The sequence below is a fragment of the Sciurus vulgaris genome (assembly GCF_902686455.1).
Source record: "Sciurus vulgaris genome assembly, chromosome: 1".
Taxonomy (NCBI): domain Eukaryota; kingdom Metazoa; phylum Chordata; class Mammalia; order Rodentia; family Sciuridae; genus Sciurus; species Sciurus vulgaris.
The window spans coordinates 212,404,845-212,422,393 of NC_136461.1; the positions used below are offsets into that span (position 1 = coordinate 212,404,845).

Below are 17,549 nucleotides of genomic sequence, written 5' to 3' on the forward strand. Positions count from 1 at the left end.
ACCTGGGTGCGTCGTGGGGGTGGGGCCTGCGTCGTGGGCGGGGCCTGTGTCATTGGTATCCTAGCAACAGATGCTGCCCCACCCGCTAGGAAACGGCTAGTTTCCCGGAGCTGTTGGTTATCTGGACACAAAGCTGTGAAAATGGAGGCTGACGTGTTGGACACAAGCAACCACTTATCATCAGAGGGTGACAACTTGCTTTTGGACTCAGACCTGCATGATGCAGATAGCTATGACAACCCAGACCCTGGGCTGCTGTCAGAAAAGAATGGTGAGGGGGACTGGCCTCACCCCCTAGGCACCCTGCTAGAAACAGAAATCATTCTGACTTGGTTCTGTCCTGGGAACACAACTCTCCCGGGCAGCTACTGTTTTAGCCTGGCACTCGGGAGGGCACTTTGCTGCTCACGACCTCCAGGGTTGGGGCCCAAGGCCACAGGTAATGGCACTCCTTCCACTGTCCCACAGAGCCGTGTTCCCTGCAGCAGTCACAGGTCCTGCAGCTTTTCACCAGTAGCCAGCTGTGGCAAAACATGACCCTGTGTGCCCGCGCCCGCCAGCTATGGCTGCTCATTCGTACTGGCCTCCATGACATTGTGGAAAAGGTGTGAACTTGACCAAGCATCTGCTACTGGTCTCTTCTCAGTCCAGCCCTTCCCCTAGGGGTCCTCAGTACAAGCTCCATTGGATCCCTTGAGTTTCCCTAGGCAGAAGAGCCCGCCCCCCCTAACTGCAGATCCCACCCATCCTGGCCCACAGGAGAAGAGAGCCGAGCTGCGTGTTGCTCGCTTGACACATGGATTGGAGCCACTGCGCCGCCTGGAGGTGCCAGCTGGGCTGCGATCGGTGGCACAAGACCCAGTGGGAGGACACTTCGTGGTGCTGGATGGGGCAGGTTGCCTGCATCTTCATAAAAAGGATGGCTGGGCTCAGGAGAAGCTGCAGGCCCCTGTGGTACTTACTGGTCTGGTAGCTGTGCTGGGCCCTCTGGGAGCAATGGGTCGCTTTGTAGGCTGGGGTCCCTCAGGGCTGGCCATACTAAGGCCAGACCTCAGCCTGCTGTGGTTGAGCCAGCCTGAGGTGAGTAGGGTGCTAGGCCGTGAGCCCACTTGCTGCTTGCCAGTACCCAACCTGGGGCTGCTGCTTGTGGCTGAGATGGGTGGCAGCCTGGCTCTCTGGAAGTTCCGCTCAGGTGGTCGCCGCCTGGTGTTGCGTGGCTTACCCCTGCAGCCACCACCAGGCCTGGCAGGCACACTCAAGCGTCTGGCTCTGGGGCCAGGGTCTACCCACCAAGACACACACTGCTTTGCAGCCTACGGCTCATCTGTGCTCACCTTCAATCTGCATGCCTGGACCCTCACAGATGTGCGCCAAAATCTGCACAAAACGTGAGGAGGGCCAGGAACTGGAAGACAAGGCAGGTCCCCTAGAGGGAGAGCTGGTCATGGCAGGCTGCAACACACCAGGTCATGCTGAGTCCACTGGGTGTCCCCATTCTCTCTCATCCCCAGCACCATCTCCGATCTGGCCTACTTCGAGGAAGCAAAGGCCATGGTGACATCTTCACAGGACAGTATGGTGAAAGTATGGGAGGTTAACTGGCAGATTCGCATGGTGTTCGTGGGTCACACAGGTGCGCTGTTCCCTGTAGGCTCTTGTAGCATGTTCTCTCTGCACCTGGAGCTCTGGGCTGTCAGGGATCTCTGCTGGGTCTGTCTAAGCTTCAATGCATTGGCTGCATCTCAGGCTAACTGCTCCCTTCCCTCATTCCCTGGTGCGCCTGAAATCCGCACTCTCCCGCAGGCCCGGTGACTGCTATGGTCGTTCACCCGAACACCACCCGAGTGTCTTCTGCCTCTCAAGATGGAACGTTGCGCACTTGGGACCTGCAGGTGGCGGCGCAGGTGGGAGAGGTGGCGCTGTGCTCCTGGGGCCAGGATGTGCTGTCAGCACGCGTGAGCAGTTTGCTGGCGCCCGCGGCCCGGGGCTGGCCTGTGTTCTCACTGTGCGCGAGCAGCGTGGAGCTGTGGCGTGAAAGCGAACTCTACTCGCCATTGGCACAGCTGCCGGCATCCGTGCTCCACCTACAGGTGGCACCTGAGCTACCCGCGCCCGCAGACCCTTCGCTGCCCACGCGCCTCGTGTGTGCGTGTGTCGATGGCTCCGTGTACCTGGTGTCAGCTGCCACAGGGAGCACAGTGAGCGCACTGCTGCTTGAACCGGAGGACTGCGCGGCTGCGGTGGCCTATTGCCTTCCGCGCGAGGCCCTTTGGCTGCTAACGCGCACAGGACACCTGGTGCGCGCCAACGCGGCGCGCTACCCCATGAGCGTGCTGCATCGTGTGTGCCCGCTGCCGGCCCCTGCGCCACAGCCCTGTTGCCTGCACCTCTACAGTCACCTTACAGACCCCCGCAGCGCGTTCGCCTGCTGGGAAATCGTGCGCCAACAGGAGGGCGATCTGCGCCGCAGTGCTGTAGCCTGGGCCTGGAAAAACAAAAACCGGTGGGCGCTGGAACCACTGTGGTCCCAGCGGGAGGAGCACGGTGACAAAGCCCAAGCCAACAGGCTCCATCTCCACCCGCAGGTATCTGCCAGTGATAGGGCATACAGACGGTGCACTCTCGGTGCTTGATTGGCTCTCCTCAAAAACTGTGTTCCATACAGAGGCGCACAGCCCAGGCCCTGTTACCGCCATTGCGTCCACCTGGAACAGCATCGTTTCTTCGGGTTAGTACCTCCACTCCCTGAATCGGGCCTGGGAGCCCTTGCCTTTCCTGAACACTCGGCCTTGGCTACCACTGCCCCACAGGCGGAGACCTGACCGTGAAGATGTGGCGCGTCTTCCCCTATGCAGAGGAGAGCCTGAGCCTGTTGCACACCTTCTCCTGCTGCCACCCTGTTGTGGCCCTCTGTGCTCTGGGTAAACGCATCACTGTAGGCTTTGAGGACCCAAACAGTGCCACCTATGGCCTGGTGCAGTTTGGCTTGGGTGAGGGCCGGCGCCGTGACCACCGGCCCCAAGATGACCCCATGGACCACATCACTGGTGAGCGAACAGAAAAAAGGCAAAGTCTGGTCCCCCATGCTAGTCTGGTCCTGACCTCATCTGGTCTCCAGGCCTGTGCTGCTGCCCCACACTCAAGCTGTATGCCTGCTCTAGCCTGGACTGCACCATCCGCATCTGGACCTCAGAGAACCGTCTTCTGCGGTGGGCTGGGGTCCCAGGGAGGGGATTGGGAGCATGGGACACAGCCATTTGGCTCTCCAAACCTCTGCCTCCCACCAGAGCCCAATGGCTAGGGGGTAAGATGACACAGGGCCTTGCCCCTGTTCCTATCTGAGTTTCCCTTTCTGAAGCCGGGGTGGCCTCTGACCTCTGGGCACCCTGCAGGCTCCTGCAGCTAGATGGTGCCCCTCAGGCCCTGGCCTTCTCCAGCAACAGTGGAGACCTAGTGCTGGCACTGGGTTCCCGCCTCTGCCTGGTGTCCCATGGGCTCTATCTGCCCACGTCCTACCTGGTTAAGGTATGCAGTGAGGACAGTGGGGTTGCTACATGAGAACAGGCCCACTAGACCAGGAATCCAGGCTCTACTTCCTTGCTCAGAATCTGTGCCAGAAGGCCCCTGATGTGGTGGATGACCCTCCATTGCCACTGATCAGCCAGGAGTCACTGACCTCCATCCAGAAGCAGAGGCTCACCAACCTGCATGGGGCAGCCAGTCTCAGGTCTGCTGGCAGGTGCTCAGCTGTCCTAGAGGCTCCCACTTACCCCTGGGGTCAAGGCCTGACTGTGGGGCCCCTCCATGAGGGGATGGGATCCTGGGCTGCTCAGAGGCCCCACACCCATCCCAGCCCTGGCATTCCCTCTCCTGCTGGTCCTTGTCCCACCTTCTGCTCTGTCCTACTGGAATGCATCTCACCTGTGCCTTTCCCTTTTGCAGTTCAGCCTTAACCTACACCCGTCACCAGACGGCAACATCTCAGCAGCCAGTGGTGAAGGAGGTGGGGTGGATCCTGACCCTCTTGCCACCCCACTGCCTAGCCCTGCCCCTACCCAGGCTCAGGCCACAGGCCCTTTGGTCCCTGGGGCTGGCTTGGGACACCTGTGGTTATGTGGGCAGCATATGGCAACTTCCAAGGAAGCAAAGCTGACCTCTGACCCCCACCTCAGGACTTGGAGGCCATACTGGCCCGTGATCAAGACCTTCAACAGTTAAGGCTGGGGCAGGTCATCCCGGCAACCCCATCCCCAGTGTCCTGGAAGCAGCACCAGGAAGCCTTTGACAATTACCTACGTTTGATCTATGGTCCTGGCCTGCTGGTGGGTGTGAGGCCATCCCCCAGCCCCTGCCCTGAACCTGGCCCTGGACCCTCCCCTCACCCCAGACCTGATACTGCCACTGCTCCCACCTGTCCCAGGACATGCAGTCCAAAAGGGAGCCCCAGCAAGGGAGCTTCATGGCCCTCACTGCAGAGAGAGAGCTCCAGGACACCTGCACCCTGCCCGGAACTGCCTCCTGCTCTCGGCAGGCTGCGGTCAGCAGTGAAGCCCAGATAGTACCCACAGCCCTGGCCCACCCCCAGGCCCTGGGGGCCCCAGGTCAGCGTTTTGCTCACCCTCCCCAAGTCACCTTGCCCATTCCACCCACCAACCGGAAGGTCCACAGCAAGGTGTCCCAGGTGAGGCCTCCCTTCCCCTCCCGCCCATTGCCTGACATCATGGCTGAATCCCCTGCCTCCTTGGATGCCCCAGCTTCTTGCCTGCTCTTCCCTGAGCTATCACCTGGGCTTCAGACTGGATCTGCAGATGCAGCTGGAGTAGCTCAGAGGGGCATGACCATGGCCTTGAATCCACCCGCCTCCCTCCCACAGCACAGGGTGAGGAACCCGGCAGGTGGGGTGCCACCTACTCAAGGGCAATTCTTGAGGGACTCTAGGGGTTGTGCTTTACTCTGTGTCTCATCTCCAGGTTCCACTTTTTCTGCAGAGACAGCCCAAGGAGCCTCTCTCAGATCTCAGGGGCTTCTTTCCTGCCACCGTGCAGCCCCACAAGGTGAGGTCTTCTGGGACCCCAGAAAGGCACCCACCTCCAAGAGTTACTCTTCTTGTGTACCCCATCTCCCCTTTGCTGCAAACCTTTGTGTCCAAATTGACCTAAGTGCCATGGCCACCTGCAGCCCAGAAGGCCAGGCTGAAGAGCCCCCCACTCTCACCCCCTCCCCTATAGTTCTGGTGTGGCTGTGTCTGTGGGCAGGAGCTCCTTGTTGCCTATAAGGCCTGAGCCTGAGCCAGAGATTCCATGCCTATCTGAGTGGGAGCACTATGTGGACGGGTCGCCAGTGAACTTTTCCTGGAAGACCAGAGTCCCCACCAGTCAGGGGTGTAAAGTCAAGGGGAACCAGCCCCTCAAGATCCCATACTTGGGCTGGGGTTGTAGCTCAGTGATAGAGTACTTGCCTAGCATGGGTGAGGCACTGGGTTCGGTCCTGAGCACCACATAAAAAACAAATAAAAAATAAAGGCTAAATCCTTTAAAAAAAGATATCCCATACTTGCTCACACTGAGTGCCCAAGGAGGCCCAGCCCCTTGCTCAGCACATGCTTTCTCCAACCTAGGCATGCCATTGTCCTTCCAGCTTGGCTAGCATATCAACTCAAGTCCTCCACTGACCTCTCTCCCATCTCCTTCCTTTCTACCCTGTCCCCTATCCCCAGATTCTTACAGACTTCTCTGTTCCAGGGTTTGGCACCAAGTGCCTAGGAGAGCTTGTGGGGGGTTGGGGCTTTCCGAAGGCCTTCTGTCCCCAAGATTTCCCTCATCTCCCAGTTAATGTCCATGTACCACACCTTCACCTGGCTTCCTTCCTTCCCACCACAGACCTTCTCCCCACCTGTGTGTTAAGGTCAAGGGCTGCCTGTCCAGTCTGATGGAAGCCTGGCAGGCAGAACTGGGTCCGTATCTAGGGACTCTGTATGGTCATAGGTGTGCCCCAGGGTAGTATCCAGTTGGGGTGGCTTCAGGTTCTCAGCCACCCTATGTGCTCTACCTCCAGTACTGCCCACGACCCATTAGTTTCCCTGGCTGTGTGCCCAACTCCGTGGTGCTTCAGCAGATGTGGCTATCCACAGAAATCAGCTACCTTGGATCCCTGGCCAAGCTCACCTCCCATACTGAGAAAAGACTCAAGGCAAGAGGCAGAGCTGGGGGCTCAGGGAGGGCTCCACTGTCCCCACAGTCTGCAAGATGCCCTCTCTTGTGCTCTCCCCTCTGTAGCCAGGTGCAAGCCTGGATGACCTGTGGCTACAGTGCCACAGGCGATCCAATGCCAAGTGGCGGAGTAGGCTGATTCAATGGCTTCACGGGAGGTCGGAGGAGGAGGAGGAGGAGGAGGAGGAAGAGGAGGAGGAGGAGAAGGAGGAGGAGGAGAAGGAGGAGGAGGAGGAACTGAAAATGGACTGGATCTCAGCTTCCCCGAGCTCACACAGGATGTACTCTGACCAACAGTTAGATTACTGGGAGACAGAGGCTGGTGTATGCATCCCAGGCTGCCATAGGTGGGGTGGGCTCAGTACCCACAACCCAGAGAAATCGGGCCTGAAGTTGCTGTCACTTCCCCTAGAGCACCATGGACTTGACCAGGGAGCCCCAAAGCTCCCGCCAGGCCCTGAGGACCGAGGCCTACTTTGGCTCCCAGTACCACCATGGCCATTCACTCTGGGAAGAGCGCTATGGGCATCTGCCCAAGTTCCTGCACTTTTTCGTCATCCAGAACTGGTTCAAAAAACTGTTCCCCATCTTCACCCTGGAGGTTTGGGGGAGCCTGGGAAGCTGGAAATATAGTCTGGGGTGGGGCATGGGGAAAAGGCAGGAGCCTGTCAGAGTGTGTAGTAGGGGGCTGGGCCTCAGCATACCATTCTGTAGGCCTACCCAGAGATGGGCACAGTGGAGGGCCTGGCCTCCATGTTGATTGACCTGCTGGCAGAGGCCACCTGGGAGGACCGTGTGCATATCCTAAATGCACTGCTGAGACTGCTGCCTGATGTGAGCAGTAACCTCCGCAGTCGGCTACACAGCAACCTCGTGCACTTGCTCAACCTGGACAAGCCCCCCAGCCTCCAGGTGAGTCCCTTGATACCCTCCTCCCACACCCTGTTTCTCCCACCAACCATTGTTCCCCACCTGTGCTCAGGACCACATTCAGAAGCAGTTTGTGATGCTGGCACTGCAGCTACTGCTGGCCTGCTCCCTGGAGTCCCATGATGTGGTGCTGGAGCTCATGTCCTACTTCCTGTACTCTCCAGCCGCCTACCGGTGAGTCACACTCCTGGCCCATCCTCCGCAACAGCTGGGGAGGCTGGGGATTAAGCCACATGCATTTGTCCTAGGCCAGAGCTCAAGAAGCTTCTGAGTAGTCTGGGCCTCCAGGATCCAGAGGGCATCCTGTTCAAGGAGATGATGACCTGGGTCCAGGGCTCCAGACTTAACTCCAAGGCCGAGCTGCGCAAATGCTGCTGCCAGAAGCTGGAGGACATGATCCAGAAGCTGAAGGTCTGGTGCACAGGGCCCAGATGGGCCTTTCCAAAGGTGTCCCTGAAGTCCCACGGGTACAGGGATGCGTACTTTGGCTTCCTACTCAGGGGTGGGGCACTTGCTCCCTGGGACTGGGAATTAGGCCAAAGGGAGTTTCAAACTAAGGAGCCAGGGTGCTCCTTTGATACCACTTCCCCCACAGATGGAGCCCTCACAGCCATCTCCAGCCCAGCTGCCCATGGTGCTGCCCAAGGTCTCCGATACCTGGTCACCTCCCTCTCCTCTCAGGGAGGCCCAGTCACAGGCCTCGATGGTCTCAGGGGCTCCTTCGAGCGTCTTCTGGAAGCCCCCGCAAGCCTTGGAGGCACTCCTCCATGTCCTGGAGCCACCCTTGCTCCCAGTGTCCCCCCAGGAATCTACAGCTGCAGCCCCAGAGCCCCATGCTCATGGCATGCAGGCACAGTTTTGCATTGGGCAGACCAGGCGGTCACTCTCTGAGATGCTGCAAAGCTTCTGCTTGGTGCCTGATTCCTCCATGCCCACTGCACCGCATGGCCTGCCACCACCGCTGGAGAAGACTGACTGGTCCCACTGGCAGATGCTGGACCTATGTTACATCGATGCACTCAACTTCTTCTGCAAGCAGCATCGAGTGCAGCAGCAGAGTTTGACCCAGAAGGAGACAGAGCAGCCACCCCACTCCGAATCCCCGAGCCCTCCTGTGCCTAACACTGTGGTGCCGCAGCCCCGGGATCGCTGGTGAGTGCAGCAAGTCCCCCTCATGCCCCCACTGCCTGCAGGGGCACGCAGCCAGCCGAGCACAATCTGTCTGACCTGACTCCTCCTCCAAGGCACTATCCCATCCTCCGGCTGCAGGAAGCCAAGTCTCAGAGCTCTGGGATGAGAATGAAGGGTAAGTGGGCCCAAGGGTGGGGACTGGCCCCTGGTCCCACACCCCTTCCCTATCCCAGCCTTGGCTGGTGATCTCATTGGCCCACCTGCCCCCAGGCCGTAGGACGCATCTCTACGATGGCAGTGCCCGCACGCTGGACTGTTCTATCCGGGTGCTGAAGCTGCCCCTACCACGGGTGGAACTGCAGCCCTTCCCCCCTGGTTGGCCAGCGCCCCCCCGTGCCCTGCCCCCATTGCTCCTGCAGCCCACCCTGCAGCGATACTTTCTGCCTGAGGATGCTGATCCCGACAGCTACAGCTGACCTGGTGGACGGCAGTGGGTTCCTGGTCTCAACCCCATCAACTTGGTGAACTGCAGCACCACTTGTGTCTGCTGTGCTCCCTGGCTTAAGCTGGCATCTGGAATAAAGCCCAGAGGCTTTGGCAAGACAACGGATGCCACCTCCACTTCTCCAGGGTTCTGGGTGGGCAAGGTGTAGTGAGAATCTGAATTTGCTGGTAATGGGTGGCTGTGACGTCGGGTGCTGGATGCTTCTGGGCTGGACGGCATTTGGGATGTGGTCATGGGGTGGAGCAGTGCTCCTGGTGGGATGAAGCTGTAGACACTGAAAGGAGACCCGTAGTGCTGGTGAAGTGCTGGGTGACATTAGAGATGGTTCCCTGGGTCACTAAGTGACATATGGAGGGGAGAGGGGAGTCTCCAGGTGGGTACAGGTGTGTACGAGGAGGGGCCTGAATGTTTCACCAGCAGTTTTCCTTACTTTCATTCTGGGAGAGCCACCCAGTCTTTTTCTGATAAGCAATATGGCAGCAGTATCCTTTCGATCCTTCCACATATAAGTCCCTGGAGATGGACTGGAATATGGGTGCAGCATCTCAGAGAGGCCCACCTCCTTCAAAGCTGGCCTGGCAGGTCACTGACAGGACAACTGAGGGTCCTCACACACATTAGCTATTGCACTGTTTGTGAAGTTCCCCTAGCTTTTTACATCCTTCCACAGTGATTTCTTTCCTGTAAATTCTCAGCTCCCAACCTTAACCTTTCTTCTTAATGGTGTTAGGGTTAGAACTGGTCATCCATCCCTTCTCCACAACCCCCAAGCCTGAAGGGGCTTTTGTTATGGGACTGTGAACTGGCACCTCTTCTTTAGGTCAGGCAGGCCAAGGGGTTCCAGGACTGGAGAATCAGAAGACTGCTTTTTTCATAAAAGGAATCGTGCACACTAAAACAATAACTCCAGGGCTATGGTGAACCGCTTCTGCTAGTGTTTCATGTTTTAAATGATAAAAAGAAGAAATACTTTTTAAATACAAGAGTAAGAAAGCAGGGAGAATTTAAAAATCAAGAAAAACCCACCATGAGTCATAAGACAACATATTTGTACTTATTAATATAAAGTTATTTAAAACAATTTAGTTGTAGATGTACAATAACTTTATTTTTTTTAACGTGTTGCTGAGGATCAAACTCAGTGCCTCACATGTGCTAGGCAAGCGCTCTACCATTGAGCTACAAACCCAGCCCCCAAAATTATTTAAATACACATTTAATAAACCATGAAGACAGGAAAAAGCACAGGGAGGAGATATCTATAATATATGACACTAAAAACAAAACATGTAAGGAACGAGGATCCTACAAATTAATGGTGTATAACTAGAAAACAACAGGAATCTCACAAAAGCCAAAATAGGCTATAAACTCATCCGTAATCAGGAAAAGTAAAACCACTGCAAGGGCTGAATGTGTAACAGGTGGATACAACCAGCAAGTTCCCATCACCGACCGAACCCCGCCGTGGCCGCAGCGCCCTCGGACGGCCTCCGTGTCGAATGCGGGTTGTGCCTGCCCCTCCCACCACAGCGCGAAGCCCTTCTGACAAAGCCCCGGAGCTGCCTCATCCCACGGCCTGTGCTGTCCGGTTCCCGGGTGGCCCCCGCACCGGCTCCGGGATGGCGGCAGCAGCCTGGAGGACTCGACAGGCCTTCCTTCCAGGCGGGTCCGGCGCCACACTTCCCTGACCAGACTCGGCCCACCCGTGCGCCAGCCCCTGGACGCCCGAGACCACCGGAGGTACCAGGCTCAGGGTGGCTCGCGCCGAACGCCGGGAGAGGAAGACCGGCCCCCGGTGCCCCGAGGCCCACAAGGCCCCGCGCCGGCCTGGCCCCGCCCCCCAGCCCGCACCGCGGCCTCGGGTTGGCCGCGCGACTTCCGCTTCCCTCGTGGGCGCCACCGCGGGCTGTCAGGGAGCTGGGGCCCCGCAGCCCCGCAGCCCCGCCAAGAGCGGCGGGGCCCGTTCGGCATGCGGCAGGACAAAGCCAGCGCCGGTGCGTCGAGCGGCGACGTGCGGGAAGGGCCGGAGGCCGGCCTGGAAGCGGAGGCGGCGAAGCTGCTGCCCTTTCTGGCGCCCGGCGCGCGGGTGGACCTGCAGGCCGCAGCGGCACAACACGTGCTGGCACTGACCGGCGCGGAGTCAGGTCGCCAGCTGCTGGCCGGGCAGGAGGCGCTGCTGCACGCACTGGCTGAGCTGGCGGCGGCCTCGGCCCCGGCCCCAGCGCGCGACGCCGCCCGCGCGTTAGTGAACTTGGCGGCTGACCCCAGCCTGCACGATTCGCTGCTGGCGGCTGACCCCGGGCTGCCGGCGCGTCTGCTGGACCGTGCGTTGGACCCCCAATGGCCCTGGGCTGAGGAGGCGGCCGCTACGCTGGCCAACCTCAGTCGCGAGCCAGCGCCGTGTGCCACGCTTATGGCGGCGCCGGCAGGAGTCGAGACAGGGCAGTCGACCTTGGAGCGGTTGGTGTGTGCCCTGTGCACGCGCGGCTACAACGCGCACGCGCCCCTGCATTACCTGGGGCCGCTGCTCTCCAACCTTAGCCGGTTGCCAGCGGCGCGTGCCTTCCTACTGGACCATGACAGGTGAAGCCTAGACTTCCTACGAGTGGGGACGAGTGGGGAGCGGGTGGAAATTAGCAGGGATGGCAACGAATGGCCTCTTCCAACAGGTGCGTGGTCCAGCGGCTGCTGCCCCTTATCCAGTGTTCAGACTCCGCAGTGCGCAGGGGCGGGGTGGTAGGGACGCTGCGAAATTGCTGCTTTGAGCACCGTGAGTGCTAGGAGAGAGGTTTGGGTGCTTCTGGGGTGGGGACTGGACTCTGGGACCCCTACGAACTGACCTTATTCTTGTCCCCCACCCCTAGGACACCATAAGTGGTTACTTGGACCTGAGGTCGACATTCTTTCCTTCTTGCTCCTGCCTCTGGCTGGGCCTGAGGATTTTTCGGAGGAAGAGATGAACCGTGAGTGACTTGGGTCGATTGAACCTAAGTGTTGGCCAGGCAGGAAGGAAGCCAACCCCAGGAGAGGGACAATTGTGTGCTTCAGGCCCCTTCTGAAAATTTCCAGGAAAGAGTTACTGAGCACAGATGAGGCTCACACAGGTAGAGCCAGGTCTGACTGCCCAGTCCAGGGACCCAGTGCCTCCACACTCACCCCCAGGGCTGCCTGTTGACCTGCAGTACCTGCCGCCAGAGAAGCAACGTGAACCTGATGCTGACATCCGCAAGATGCTCATTGAAGCCATCATGCTGGTGAGCATTGGTGTGTTGTTTTAATGCCACTTTCCTACACACACATTGACAGGAGCACATTGACATCTGAAAAACTCTTCAATATCCCCAGCTGACAGCCACCGCACCTGGTCGGCAGCTGGTGCGGGACCAGGGAACCTACCTGATCCTTCGAGAACTGCATAGTTGGGAGCCAGAGCCTGATGTGCGTGTGGCTTGTGAAAAGCTCATCCAGGTGGGTCCAAGGTTGGAAAGACTGGGGAATGGGAGCCCACAGCTGTCTAGCTGCTCTGCTCACTTGCCTCTTCTCCTGGCAGGTGCTAATTGGAGATGAGCCAGAATGTGGCATGGAAAACCTGCTGGAGGTGCAGGTGCCTGAGGATGTGGAACGACAGCTGCAGCAGCTGGACTGCCAGGAGCAGAAGCAGCTGGACCGGGAGCAGCAGGAGCTGGCCCAAGAGCCGAGGGCAGAGGGGACTGTACCCACCTGAGGTTCCTTCAGCATAGCAGTCCACAGCCACCTTTGCCAGGCTTCCCAGACCAAACCTGCCTACAGGCCTTCAAATCCCCTGTGCCCCCTGAGAAGCAGAGCTACACTTAGGCTAGGGGGACAGCTCAGTAAATGTCGGAGGTTAGAGGTCACTTCCCAACCCTACGTCCTGTTGATACCAGTAAGGATGAAGATTGAGCTGAAGCCGACCAGGCCCTGTGCCAAGCTGTCTTCACGTGGAGCAGATAAGCAGTGGCCAGTGGAGCCCTGGGGAACCTATTCCCAGGCCAGATATCGGGACTGGACAGAAAGCATCGCATATCCTGAAGAGGCTATTCTGCAGTGTCTGAGCATGGGCAGGTTCAGAGGTTTAAGTAATGTCCCCTGCTGTCAACCCCATCCCCAGGGGCCCTCTGCTTGCCCTGCCTGAGACCTGGCCTCAGAGGGCTGACTCAGCCACACCTGGATGCTGGGGTCTTCCTAGGACTGTGCCCCTGGGCCTGTCCTTGGAGCACTTGCTGGGTACTACTTCCTCTGTGATCTCCATCTCCCTGCTTGACCTATGCCTCCGGGTCCTCAGCCTCTAGTCAGCTCCTCCAGTCCCAGGTCAAACTGATGCTCTTACCTCTGAACCTGCCCATGCTCAGACTTTGCAGAATAGGCTCTTCAGGACATGCGATGTTTTCTGTCCAATCCCACCACTTGGCCTGAGAATAGGCTCTAGCTAGGCCTGCTCCCTGGTCAGCTTCCCTGAGCCTCAGCTGCCCTTCAAGACATCCGGACCCTGCTCCCCAGTGCCTTGCCTACAAGGGGCTACTGTATCAGCAGCCTTGTTCCATTTAAGCCGCTCCTCCCACCATTCTATGTATGGGCCTGGAATCCTTTTTTTGCCTGGCTTCATGTGTACGCCCCTAGCCCCCCAATTTGGAGCTGTTATAGTGGTCTTCACTCCAGTTCACTTCTTTCCTGAGCCATACGCCCTCCTGCGTGGGACTCTTGAGTGCTTCTCCTCTCCTCACCAGTGGGTCCTAGGCCCTTGAGACCCTGACAAAGGAGCTTAGCTTTGGGGAGCTTGCAGTGTCCCATTCCACCTCACTGAAACCCAAGGTCTGCACCACCTCATGTTCTTCTGACATGGCTAGGTGCTTCATTTGGTGCCACTGGTTTCCCACTCTAGGGTGCCCCCTAGCCCGTCCCCATTAAAGCTCTGGCAGTCTAGGCAGGTGTGATATGTGTGCTGGTTTTCCCTGACTGGGAGGCCCAGGAAGTTGTGGCAGAGCCTCAGCCTATGGAGGCATCTGGAGGCCATTTGCTTTTCCCCTACATTAAGACAGCAATACTCCCAGCTCCATAGAATAAACATTTTACCTGCCCACACCCACCTACCCACCCACACTCAATTGACCAGGTAGTGCCCAGGAATATTCCTGATAGCATAGGTGGAACATAGGGATGGTGACTGCCTGGAGTCACTCACTCCTGGGCTTCCTGCTTTGGTGCACTGGAGCCCCAGCCCTGCAGGACCTGCTTCTTGTCTGGGGCAGACCTCTGGGGCAGGTCTGAGTGCCAAGCTGGAGGTGCTCTCCTCCCGGGTGTGCTGTTGCTGTTGCCACCTCAGGTAAGTCAAGATCGTGCCAGGCTCTTCGTCCTCCTGGGATGCTGGCTGTGAACCTGCTTGCTTCTCTAAAACTGACAGCAGTAGGATCAGGTGGAGTGTAGAGGACTGACTGCTTCCCAACTCACCCCCGGACCATACCCCACCTGACGTGGCACCCAATACTGATCGGAAGAGTGTGCGCACAGCGGGAAGCATCCAGCGATGTGCAGCCACCTGCTGCAGATCCAGGCGTGCGTGTGGGCGCAGGTGGAGCAGTCCCCGGATCAGGTCCTGGCACTCTGCAGTCAAAAGCTCACAGCTGCAACCTGCAACCTCCCCACAGCACCCCTGGCCCATGCCCACTGCCACCAATAATGCAGGTCAACCCATTCAGTCCTGGCAAATGTCCAAGCAAGTCCATGGGTCACTGAAGGGGAGGCAGGCACAGAGAGGTTGGGTGGTGTTCCTGGGGCTAGTTTTGAGCTCAAACCAGTTTGGTGGAGCTGCCGCCTTTCCTGGTGCCAGAGGTGGAGGGTGATTTCCAGATCATTCTCATCACACTGGATGACCCTTCCTGGCACACTGGTCTCTGCTCATTCTCCAGACCCGAACTGGGGTTTGGGAGGGTTCACCTGGAGACAGGCCAGGCTGGAAGATGGGACCACGGCGCATCAGGTGCAGCATGCGGTGAGGCTGGCTCTCTTTGAAGGGCAGCTTCCCAGTCACCATGGCATAGAGGATGATGCCTCTGGAGACAAAGACTCCTCAGGGTGCTGTTGCTCCCCAACTCCCACAGGTCCTGCATGCAGAGGGTGCCTATGGGGGGCACTCACAGGCTCCATAGGTCGGCCTGTTCGCCACTATACTTCTTGCTCATAAGGATCTCTGGAGCTGTGTAGGCCACAGAGCCACAGAAGGTGCTCAGCAGTGAGTTCTTGAGGCCCGAGTGGTTGGCAAAGCCAAAATCTGCACAGGACATACAGGCAGGGCAGCACAGCAGTTGAAAGACAGGGGTCAGGGACAGTGGGTTCAGGATGATGTAGGTCTGCAGTCATGTTGGGGAGGCAGGGGCATGGAGTGTGTGAGTGACAGCAGTAATGTGGGTAAGGATGGGGCTGAGCAGGAGACACTCATGGGGTTAGGTCAGTGGGTTTGGGCTGCCCGTGGGAGAGCTAAAGGTCAGGTCATAGTTGAAGGTAGGGACCTGCCTGGGACTGGCTATAGTTGAAGGTTGTGGTGAAGGAATAGAGCAGACGGGGGCAGCACCTGGGCTCACCTGTCAGCTTTAAGAAGCCCTGATCATCCAGGAGTATGTTCTCACATTTCAGGTCCCTGCAGGGAAAGGGAAGGTGGGGCTGGGGCTGGTCCTAGGCTTAGTGGGACTCCAGGTAGGCAGGCCGGCCAGGTGGCACCCTCACCGGTGCACAATGCCAGCATTGTGGCAGTGGGCTACGGCGCTGACCAGCTGCCAGAATAGCCTTCGGGCTTCCTCTTCCTCCAGACCTGGGCAGCATCGGTGGTCTGACACAGCATTGATGTGTTCCAGCAGGTCGCCTCGGGCTGCCAGCTCCAGCACCAGGTAGAAGCGCTGGCTGTTCTGATAGGTCTCGTACAGCTGTACCTGCCAGACCCCCACCACCATTACCCGGGGGAGGGGTTGGGCCAAGGATGTCCAGGGACTCTGGAGGGTACTGGATCCAGGGTTTGGAATGGGGTTGGGCTTTGAGCCCAAGGACCAAAGGGAGGTCCCAGGTTGGGGAGGTGGACAGGCCTGGGGCAGGCAGCAGGTGTGATAAGGCCTGACCTTGAGGATGGGGAAGATGGGACAGGCTATGTCAAGACTACTGCCCACCACATTCAGATGTTTATAGGTAGCATTGAGAGATGAGATCTCCCGGGGCAGGAACTTTTGAGAGAATTCCACAGGGGCCTCAGCCATGGAGATAATCTTGATAGCTACCTGTGGGAGGCAGTGGATTGTCACCATTCAGACCAGAGCCCCCTCTGGATGGTTGTGGCAGGACAGGCTTACCGTCTTTGGTATACATTGCTGAACTTCTCAGGGGTGTAGTGGGGTAAACAGTGTCTTTGGAGGACAGTGCTGACCTCCCCCTCCTTTTGCTGGGCACTTGCATATTCAAGGTTTGGTAACAGGGAGTGGTCACGGGGAAGCCCAGAAGAAGCAGGGAATGGGAGAGAGGCTGTGTGGAGGGAGCTGGGGTAACTAGAAGGTGCCTGAGTGGGTTTAGGACAGGGGACTGCTGGGGGCCCAGGCAGAGGTACCCCAAAGAACCCATGGGAAGGAGGCAGGCCTGCCTCACCATGGTGTGGTGCTTGCCCCGCAAGTCGGAGGACAGCTTGGGGTTGTGCTGCATGCGCTCCTGTGTGGCATAGGCCAGGTAGACTTTGGAGAAGGCCCCTGAGCCAATCCTCTTGGAGGAGAGCAAGTAGCCATTGTCCATGCACTCTTGCACCTGTTCTATGAAGTTTCTGTGGTCCGACCTGAGCCTGCCACTGCCCTTCATGGAGGACAGGGTGCCACCAAAGGGAGCTTGGCGGTCCAGCTCACTGCCAGTTTCAGTTAGTGGGTGGGGCAAGCTGTGTCAGAGGGCAAAGACTGGGGCAGCAGGGGGCCAAGCAGAAGCTGTACCCCTTAAGGGAGCAACCAAGTTTCTGGAGACTTGCTGAAGATGGAAGGTTAACACAGCTATGGACTGGGTGGGGAGCACAGGCTCTGGGAAACTGGGGACACATTCTAGAATGGAAGATTCTAGAGCTTCACCTGCATTGTGCCCTCAAAGAGGGTGTCCTCTCAGAACCTTCCCAGTCTGAGAACGACTTTGGATCAGCCCAGTCATGTGTGGTGCCTGCTTTTCAGAGGGAAGAACCCACTTCAAGGGCTAGAGCCAGGGTGAGGCCTCTGTGAGCCACTCTGAATGTTGGCCACCAAGGACCTTTATAAAAACTGGGGATCCTGGGGTCAAAGGCAGGAGGACCAGACTTCCAAGGATAGGAGGGAAAAGGATGGAATGTGTGCCAACTGCTGTTCCTGCTGTGCCTCCTTCTCCCTTTAGGGGGTACCAAGCCCTGCTGGGGCTGCACCAGAAGAGGGACAGGGTGGAGAGCCCAATACCTGGCCTTCCTCTGCTGGAGCCAGAACCGCTAGAGCCTGACCAAGACTGCTGCGGGAAGCCTCACGGCTGGAAGTCTGCCTGCTTGACCACACATCTCCAGAGCCTGGGCCCGGGCCTGGGCGCTCCAAGACCACCAACTCCAGCAGACAGGCCAACATCTCTCCCTTCTGGCCCCTAGAGTCCACTGAGCATTGGCACTGTCAGGAGCAGCAGCTGACACCACTGAGTGCCTGCTATGCTAGGTGCCACTCTAGACAATGATGTTAGCTGCCCAACCCAGAGGGCACTCCGAGGTGCCCATTCCACAAGAGGCAGCT

The 17,549-nt window shown here is 58.3% G+C and overlaps 3 protein-coding genes across 10 annotated transcripts; 2 read left to right on the plus strand and 1 right to left on the minus strand.

The window, feature by feature from the left end:
• The first annotated feature begins 135 nt into the window (after positions 1 to 135).
• WDR97 (WD repeat domain 97) lies at positions 136 to 8,825 on the plus strand. Of its 8 annotated transcripts, none has more exons than XM_079141795.1 (24): positions 136 to 271; positions 469 to 605; positions 760 to 1,388; positions 1,512 to 1,633; positions 1,804 to 2,503; positions 2,586 to 2,728; positions 2,811 to 3,047; positions 3,119 to 3,209; positions 3,393 to 3,525; positions 3,606 to 3,727; positions 3,943 to 4,003; positions 4,173 to 4,322; positions 4,421 to 4,681; positions 4,778 to 4,879; positions 4,971 to 5,054; positions 6,055 to 6,189; positions 6,276 to 6,533; positions 6,622 to 6,810; positions 6,924 to 7,121; positions 7,192 to 7,313; positions 7,388 to 7,550; positions 7,735 to 8,291; positions 8,384 to 8,445; positions 8,541 to 8,825. In XM_079141795.1, exons 1-24 carry the CDS (start codon positions 142 to 144, stop codon positions 8,744 to 8,746), a joined length of 4,992 nt encoding a protein of 1,663 aa, XP_078997921.1. In that variant the 5' UTR covers positions 136 to 141; the 3' UTR covers positions 8,747 to 8,825. The 8 variants fall into 8 exon arrangements, with proteins under 8 accessions (XP_078997921.1, XP_078997922.1, XP_078997923.1 ...); XM_079141796.1 differs by having other exon boundaries at positions 4,796 to 4,879; XM_079141797.1 differs by having other exon boundaries at positions 4,796 to 4,879; positions 4,989 to 5,054.
• Positions 8,826 to 10,338: 1,513 nt separating this feature from the next.
• Positions 10,339 to 12,710, plus strand: HGH1 (HGH1 homolog). Its single transcript, XM_079148839.1, is given in 7 exon segments — positions 10,339 to 11,361; positions 11,448 to 11,548; positions 11,643 to 11,741; positions 11,941 to 12,032; positions 12,124 to 12,246; positions 12,329 to 12,484; positions 12,486 to 12,710. Coding segments are annotated over 7 exon segments (1,218 nt in total). The 5' UTR covers positions 10,339 to 10,747; the 3' UTR covers positions 12,519 to 12,710.
• LOC306666641 (testis-specific serine/threonine-protein kinase 5-like) lies at positions 12,443 to 16,623 on the minus strand (the record flags this gene model as incomplete). The annotated part of the gene is made up of 6 exons (XM_079148849.1): positions 12,443 to 14,397; positions 14,731 to 14,846; positions 14,932 to 15,064; positions 15,375 to 15,430; positions 15,517 to 16,058; positions 16,420 to 16,623. The coding sequence occupies 6 exons, from the start codon at positions 16,621 to 16,623 to the stop codon at positions 13,898 to 13,900; spliced, it is 1,551 nt and encodes a 516-aa protein (XP_079004975.1). The 3' UTR covers positions 12,443 to 13,897.
• Positions 16,624 to 17,549: the final 926 nt, after the last annotated feature.

Excerpts from the sequence above, each read along its gene's own strand:
- WDR97 (XM_079141793.1), top strand. The coding sequence starts at position 142 with ATGGAGGCTGACGTGTTGGACACAAGCAACCACTTATCATCAGAGGGT. Across the intron at positions 6,811-6,923 it reads TCCCCATCTTCACCCTGGAG|GCCTACCCAGAGATGGGCAC; the intron begins GTTTGGGGGAGC and ends ACCATTCTGTAG. Across the intron at positions 8,446-8,540 it reads CTCTGGGATGAGAATGAAGG|GCCGTAGGACGCATCTCTAC; the intron begins GTAAGTGGGCCC and ends ACCTGCCCCCAG.